The sequence below is a fragment of the Ictidomys tridecemlineatus genome, chromosome 3 (assembly GCF_052094955.1).
Source record: "Ictidomys tridecemlineatus isolate mIctTri1 chromosome 3, mIctTri1.hap1, whole genome shotgun sequence".
Classification (NCBI taxonomy): Eukaryota; Metazoa; Chordata; class Mammalia; order Rodentia; family Sciuridae; genus Ictidomys; species Ictidomys tridecemlineatus.
The window spans coordinates 214,886,372-214,894,021 of NC_135479.1; the positions used below are offsets into that span (position 1 = coordinate 214,886,372).

Genomic DNA, 7,650 nt, shown 5'->3' on the forward strand with positions numbered 1-7,650 from the left:
GGGGTCGTTCACCCCCGATCCAGCCTCTTACCCCTCTGATCCTCATTTATCCCTTTACCACCACCTTTTCCAAAATGCCAGATTCACGGAGGCACACAGAGTTTAAAATGTTACTCTTATGGTTTGGACGTGGGGGTCCCCCAAAGCTCCTTGTTAATGCAGAAATGTTCAGAGGTGGAGCGACTGGATCATGGGAGCTGTGGCCTGGGCAGTACACCCTCCTTTTAATGGACTGACCGGGTGGTAACCATAGACAGGTGGACATGGTGGCAGGAGTGGGCCACTGCCCTGGGAGTCTGTGTCCTCTGCAGCCCCCCCACCCCTTGCTCCCGTGGTGCCAGGAGGGGCGCATCCTCATCTGCTGTCCCCTTTACCCTTGGTCCACTGCCTCACCTTGGGTCCAGAGCAGTGGAGACCTCTAAATCCATGAGCCCCAGCAAACTTTTCCTCCTCTAAGTTGTTCAGCTATTTTGGTCACAGCTGAGACAGAGGCCAGATGACAAACGACCTGGAAAGACCCCAGGAAAGAAGAGCACAGATGGCATCCAAAGAGGTGAAAATGGCTGGACACAGGAGCAATCACTGAGGTGCAGAACTGACCCCAGCGGCCAGCTCTGCACACATGGGTCACCTAGTGACTGTGCATCTGACCCCAGAGGCCAGCTCTGCACACCTGGGTCATCTAGCGACCCTGCATCTGACGTCAGTGGCCAGCTCTGCAACCTGGGTCACCTAGTGACTGTGCATCTGACCCCAGAGGCCAGCTCTGCACACCTGGGTCACCTAGCGACCCTGCGTCTGACCTCAGTGGCCAGCTCTGCAACCTGGGTCACCTAGTGACTGTTGCGTCTGACCTCAGTGGCCAGCTCTGCAAACCTAGGTCACTTAGAGACTGATGTGTCTGACCCCAGCAGCCAGCTCTGCACACCTAGGTCACCTAGAGACTGTTGTGTCTGACCTCAGTGGCCAGCTCTGCACACCTAGGTCACCTAGAGACTGTTGTGTCTGACCTCAGTGGTGAGCTCAGCCCACATGGGTCACCTAGAGACTGTTGCATCTGACCCCAGAGGCCAGCTCTGCACACCTGGGTCACCTCGTGACCATTTGTCTGTCTGAAGAGCTTTTTAGGGGGTGGGCTTCGGGGGCACATTGGAGCCAGTGCCTGCATCTGACCTTGCTTTTTGTTCAGGACAAATAGTTGACCCCTCATCCCTTGTTTGAGTGTTCTGGTTGATGCATTGAAATGCCTTTCCTCATTTGCCTCCATTTTAATAGTCCGTTGGTTGCCCCCAACAACATGCCACAGGAGAGTGATTGAGACAGCAGAGATTCACGCTCCTGCAGTTCAGGAGACTAAGCCCTGAAGGCACCGTGACAGCAGGGACAGGCTTCTCTGAGCTCTGGGGGAGAGCCCTTCCTTGCCTCTTGGAGCGTCTCCTGGCTCCCGACAAACCCTGGCCCTTGGCCTGTGGCTGCTCCCTTAGGCTCTGCCCAGGTCATGCCTCCTACCATGGGTCGGGGCTTCCTTCCACGTCCTCCTATAGAGACACTGACCATCGTAGTTATGGCTCTGACCCCATATGACTTCCTCTTTACCCACTGCATCTGCAAGGACCCTTCTTCCAAATAAGGTCACACTCTGAGGTCCTGGGTGGACCTGAATGTGGGGCAGCTGCCGTTCACCCACCCTGTTCACCCACTTGCCGCTCGGTCATATTTTCTTCTGTCGTCTGTGTAGTTAACCAGGAATCTGTGACGTTGGAGCTCTAGGATCTGATCTTATGAACCAGCTCCAGGTGCTCCGAGAACCTGTGACCCATGGAGTCTCCTCTGACTCTGTGACCTGTTCCCGAGAACTTCCTTTCTGTAAATGTTGACAGACTCGTAAGACATTCACAGCGTCACGTTATTCGTACTTACCCACACGTGCCTGTCCTCTGTGGCCCCTCTTCTCTACCAATTTCCTTGCTTTTCATCATTTTCCTTCTACCTTAAAACTTCTTCACGTATTTTCTCCAGCTTTGATGCTGCCGTCGGCATATGCTCTGGGCGTCCACCACCTGGGGCTGTCCTCATCTGTGCGGACCTTGTCAGCAGGTGTAGACCTCGAGCTCGTGGCCGACTTCAGGTGACAGAGGCACAGTTCCAGTGTCTCCTGGACTCCATCATGCCCACCAGAAGTCATCTGTCGGTCTCCTTGTTACTTCTGTGAAGTTACTTTGTCTCTCCTTCTCCCTGACCTCTTAAATTTTTCTGTCTTGAAGTTTCAGCACCAGGAGAGCCGGGGTGGTTGTATGTGCCCTGCCCTGCTTAGGATTCTCAGTGTGTTTTTAATCTGTGGGTTAATAGCTTTCATCAATTAAAGTTCTGACATACTTCACTACCTCGACTCACTCACCTCTCCTTGTAGGATAAACCTATTTTTTCTAATGAGTCCTGTATGTTTGTTTCTCTATTTTTATCTTTTTTCTGTGGCTCCATTTTGATTTCTTCACTTCCCTTCATTCTCTAAACTCCTCTTTGACTTTGTCTAATAAGGTATTAAACTACCAATTTCTCAATGCAGTTATTATGTTCTTTATTCATAAACTCATGTTGGATTCTTTTATAGGATTCTGCCACTGAAATCCTCCATCTTTCCCCCATTGTCTTAAAAAATTTTGTCACAGTTACTTTAAGCTCGAGATTGACATTCAGATCTCTGGAGCACCTGTGCACCTGTGTGGTCTTCATTTCTCCTCTTGGTCTATTTGGTTTTCGTTTCTCCTCTTGGTCTGTGTGGTCTTTGTTTCTCCTCTTGGTCTGTGTGGTCTTTGTTTCTCCTCTTGGTCTCTTTGGTCTTTGTTTCTCCTCTTGGTCTGTTTGGTCTTTGTTTCTCCTCTTGGTCTGTGTGGTCTTTGTTTCTCCTCTTGGTCTGTTTGGTCTTTGTTTTTCCTCTTGGTCTGTGTGGTTTTCGTTTCTCCTCTTGGTCTCTTTGGTTTTCGTTTCTCCTCTTGGTCTGTTTGGTCTTTGTTTTTCCTCTTGGTCTGTTTGGTCTTCGTTTTTCCTCTTGGTCTGTTTGGTCTTTGTTTTTCCTCTTGGTCTGTTTGGTCTTTGTTTTTCCTCTTGGTCTGTTTGGTTTGCGATTTTCCTCTTGGTTCTTTGGTCAATTGATCTTGTCGTTTGGTAGGCCTGATACTTTTTGAATAAAAATAAGACGTTGTGACTGAACATGTGAAGGTCATTTCTTCTTCATGAAGCCCCTGTCTCGCAGTGGGCTGACCTTCGGTCTGGCACCTGTTTGCTCTGGCAGAACACCTGAGTTCAGTCTGAGCTGGTTCAGGTGGGGCCAGTCTTACTTCTGCTTCTGCTAGGGAGCAGCCTCGCTTAGACCCAGCGTTGGCCACAAAAGCCTGAGTGCCTGGCCAGAGTCCCTTCCCCTCTCAGCCTGGGAGCTGACTTGGCTTCACTTCATGTTGGCGGTCAGTCCCCAAGACCACTGAAATCTCTCTCCACTTTCCCAACCTCTTGTCTGTGACCTGTGAACTGCAAATGCCTCAGGAAGAAAATCCAAGAAAGTAGTAGTCCCTGCTGTGGCCCCTGTGATGGGTGATGGGGACTTGGTCCCTCAGGCTCAGCTCCTGGTGGGTCCTCTGGCTCTCCAGTGGAGATTGCATTTGTTAACCAGGTTCCTCATTTTTCTCAGATGGTCAGTCTGATAAGAGCCCACTCCTCCCATGAAGAAGCAGAACTCAACAGAGCATTTTATATGATCTAAGGAAAAGTGTGAAACTGGGCCTCAGGGGGTTGGTAGGAAAAGCAGGTGCCCAGGACAGCGAGTGGCAGGGAAATGGAGAGGCGGCCCAAGGAGGGCTAAGGCCAACAGGCAGTCCTGGCTCTGCAGGTTCAGAACCTGGACCCACAGCCCAGGAGGCTGCCTGGTGCCCCAGCAGGGAGGGCACAGCCCACCATCCTGGCCTGAGGATGGAGGCCTGCTGCCCCCAGGCACAGGGACAGGGTGGACAGGGCCACAGGGAGGAGGCAGGGAGAGGTGGAGGGATGAGGACCTGCGCAGGGCTCAGGGCAGGCTCAGGCTGTCCAGCTCCACACAGCCGTGAGGCCCCGGGCAGGGCACCAGGCACCCTGGACTCTGGGTGCTCAGTACAGGTGCCTAGCGTCCTGCAGTGGTGACGAGCCCTGGGGAGGGGTGTGAGTCACAGGTGACACCTCTGTGCCCAGTCTTCCCTCCAAGCGAGACAGGCCCAGAAGCTGCTGTCCAGTGGCTGGAGGGTGCCCCACAGCCCAGGGTGGCCAGGCTCCTCCCACACACAACACCCCAGCACTCACTGCTCCCGGAACCCACTCCCGTCCAGGGGCCCTGACGCTGGCAGGACATTAACGAGCTGGACAGCCTCCCAGGTAAACAAGCATCCCCGTGACGGCCAGGAGCCGGCCCAGCAACCCGGAAGGAGAGGCTGTGGGCTGGGGACCACAGGGACCCGGCAGGTATAAAAGCCAGAGCCCAGAGCTCCCCACACACACCCACACTCACCCACCCTCCTCCAGCACACCCACCCACCCTCCTCCAGCACACCCACCATGGCCGCCTCCACCATGTCCGTCTGCTCCAGCTCTTGCCCAGAGTCCTCCTGGCAGGTGGACGACTGCCCAGAGAGCTGCTGCGAGCCCCCCTGCTGCACCCCCAGCTGCTGCGCCCCAGCCCCCTGCCTGACCCTCCTCTGCACCCCAGTGAGCTGTGTGTCCAGACCCTGCTGCCAATCAGTCTGCACCAGCTCCTGCACCCCCTCCTGCTGCCAGCAGTCTAGCTGCCAGTCTGATTGCTGCAGCTGCTCCCCCTGCCAGCCATCCTGCTGTGTGTCCCTCTGCTGCAAGCCCGTGTGCTGCAAGCCTGTGTGCTGTGTGCCTGTCTGCTCTGAGGCTTCCTCCTCCTGCTGCCAGCAGTCTAGCTGTGAGCCCTCTTGCTGCTCCTCTTCCCCCTGCCAGCAGTCCTGCTGTGAGCCCTCTTGCTGCTCATCCTCCCCCTGCCAGCCGTCCTGCTGTGTGTCCCTCTGTTGCAAGCCCGTGTGCTGTGTGCCCGTCTGCTCTGGAGCCTCCTCCTCCTGCTGCCAGCAGTCTAGCTGCCAGTCTGACTGCTGCAGCTCCTCCCCCTGCCAGCCGACCTGCTGCGTGCCCGTCTGCTGCAAGCCCGTCTGCTGCTACAGACCCTCCTCCTGCGTGTCCCTGCTCTGCCGCCCCGTGTGCAGGCCCGCCTGCTGCGTGCCCGTCTCCTCCTGCTGTGCCTCCTCCTGCCAGCCCAGCTGCTGCCGCCCGGCCTCCTGCGTCTCCCTCCTCTGCCGCCCCACCTGCTGCCGCCCGGCCTGCTGTGGTGTCTCCTTGGGCCAGAGGTCCTGCTGCTGACCAGCCATGTCCCCAGGCCAGTGGGCTGGGCTCCTCCCCCTTGCTGGCCATTCACCCCCCCCAGTCGGCTCCTGAGTTCCCCAGTGGCTCTCGTGTGTCCACTATGCTAACCTGACCTCCCAGCAGCCCACCACCTTCAGTCCCCTGTGTGTCCCTCTAGTTCCTCTGCTCTGGGCCACCTGCCTCGTCTTCCATTTGTCAGCCCCTCTCAAGGCTCAATAAAGTCCCCTTCATCACGTGATTCTCCTTTCTCCCGTGATTGTGGGACACAGGGTGGGAGTGGAGTAGGAGCGTTCCTAGGAGTGAGGACTTGGCCTGGAGATCCCAAGGGACAGCGGCTATGTCCCCGGGTGCAGCTCTGGTGGGAGTCCTGTCTCCAGAGGGGAAATCTCTCCTGGGAGAGTCCCCCAGCTCTACAGGTTCTGTCCAGTGTCCAGCAAACAGGCTTGGGCCTGGGTCGGGAGCCGCACTGGGGGTGGGACTTCCCGGTCGGTGGGCATGGCCGGGCGGAGTGTCTGCTGCGTCCTTCTGGGTGGAGCACACTGCAGACTTCTTAGCAGAGCGTCCCCATAGTGGGGGTGAGGTTAACCGGCAGGGCCCTGTCTGGTCCTGCCTGGCCAAGCTTTGTGGAGCCTCAGAAGCCGTCTTCCCAAGGAGCTCCACCCCACTCAGAGCAAAACTCCAGGAGCTTCACAGGGATCCACGTGTCCCTCCCCTGCAACGTGAGACCCCGTGCTGAGCTGACCCCAGCCGCACCAGGAAGGCTGCACAGAGGAAGGGGGCCCCCAGGGGACGTGAAGGGAGAGAAGCAGAAACTGAGGCCCCACCGGCCAGGAGCCCAGCAGCCCGCAGTCCAGATCTTAGAGGTAGAGGGTGAGCTGAGGCCAGAAACCACGGGGCGCCGCCTGGACCGTGAGAGCGCGTGGCCCATCAGAGGCCACCAGGCCTCTCCCACGGTGCTGGTGCCATTCGCCTCCCCTCCAGCAGGCACAGAGAGTCCCCGCGGCTCCTCACCAGCGCGGTTCCTCACCAGCGCGGCTCCACACCCGTGCTGACTCTTGGGGCCGACATTCTGGGGTCTTTGTGATCTTGGGGGTCTTGGTGGGTTTGGGCGAGTCTTTGTGGGTCTTGGTGGTCTTGGTGGTCTTGGTAGGTCTTGGTTGGTCTTGGCGGGTCTTGGTGGGTCTTGGTGATCTTGGGGGTCTTGGTGGTCTTGGTGGTCTTGGGGGTCTTGGTGGGTCTTGGTGATCTTGGGGGTCTTGGGGGTCTTGATGGTCTTGGGGGTCTTGGTGGGTCTTGGTGATCTTGGGGGTCTTGGTGGTCTTGGTAGGTCTTGGGGGTCTTGGTGATCTTGGGGGTCTTGGGGGTCTTGGTGGTCTTGGGGGTCTTGGTGGTCTTGGTGATCTTGCTGGTCTTGGGGGTCTTGGTGGTCTTGGTAGGTCTTGGTAGGTCTTGGTAGGTCTTGGTGGTCTTGGTGGTCTTGGTGGTCTTGTGGGTCTTTGTAGGTCTTGGTAGGTCTTGGTAGGTCTTGGTGGTCTTGGTGGTCTTGGGTGTCTTGGTGATCTTGGTAGGTCTTGGTAGGTCTTGGTAGGTCTTGGTGGTCTTGGTGGTCTTGGTGGTCTTGGGGGTCTTGGGGGTCTTGGTGGTCTTGGTAGGTCTTGGGGGTCTTGGTGATCTTGGTAGGTCTTGGTAGGTCTTGGTGGTCTTGGTAGGTCTTGGTGGTCTTGGTGATCTTGGTAGGTCTTGGTAGGTCTTTGTGGTCTTGGTGGTCTTGGTGGTCTTGGTGATCTTGATAGGTCTTGGTAGGTCTTGGTGGTCTTGGTAGGTCTTGGTGGTCTTGGTGGTCTTGGGGGTCTTGGTGGTCTTGGTAGGTCTTGGTAGGTCTTGGGGGTCTTAGTGATCTTTGTAGCTCTTTGGGGTCTTGGTGATCTTGGTGGTCTTGGTGGTCTTGGTGGTCTTGGGGCTCTTGGTGATCTTGGGGGTCTTGGTGGTCTTGGAGGTCTTGGTAGGTCTTGGGGGTCTTAGTGATCTTGGTAGGTCTTTGGGTTCTTGGTGATCTTGGTGGTCTTGCGGGTCTTGGGGGTCTTGGTGGTCTTGGGTGTCTTGGTGGTCTTGGTGGTCTTGGTAGGTCTTGGGGGTCTTGGTGATCTTGGTAGGTCTTCGAGGTCTTGGTGATCTTGGTGGTCTTGGTGGTCTTGCGGGTCTTGGGGGTCTTGGTGATCTTGGTGGTCTTGGGGGTGTTGGTGGTCTTGG

The 7,650-nt window shown here is 56.5% G+C and overlaps 1 protein-coding gene across 1 annotated transcript; it reads left to right on the forward strand.

Moving 5' to 3' along the window:
* The first annotated feature begins 994 nt into the window (after positions 1-994).
* LOC106145372 (uncharacterized) lies at positions 995-6,511 on the forward strand. The gene has a single exon (XM_078044760.1). It carries the CDS (start codon positions 4,579-4,581, stop codon positions 5,395-5,397), a length of 819 nt encoding a protein of 272 aa, XP_077900886.1. The 5' UTR covers positions 995-4,578; the 3' UTR covers positions 5,398-6,511.
* Positions 6,512-7,650: the final 1,139 nt, after the last annotated feature.

Coding starts and splice junctions, on each gene's coding strand:
- LOC106145372 (XM_078044760.1), top strand. CDS start 4,579: ATGGCCGCCTCCACCATGTCCGTCTGCTCCAGCTCTTGCCCAGAGTCC.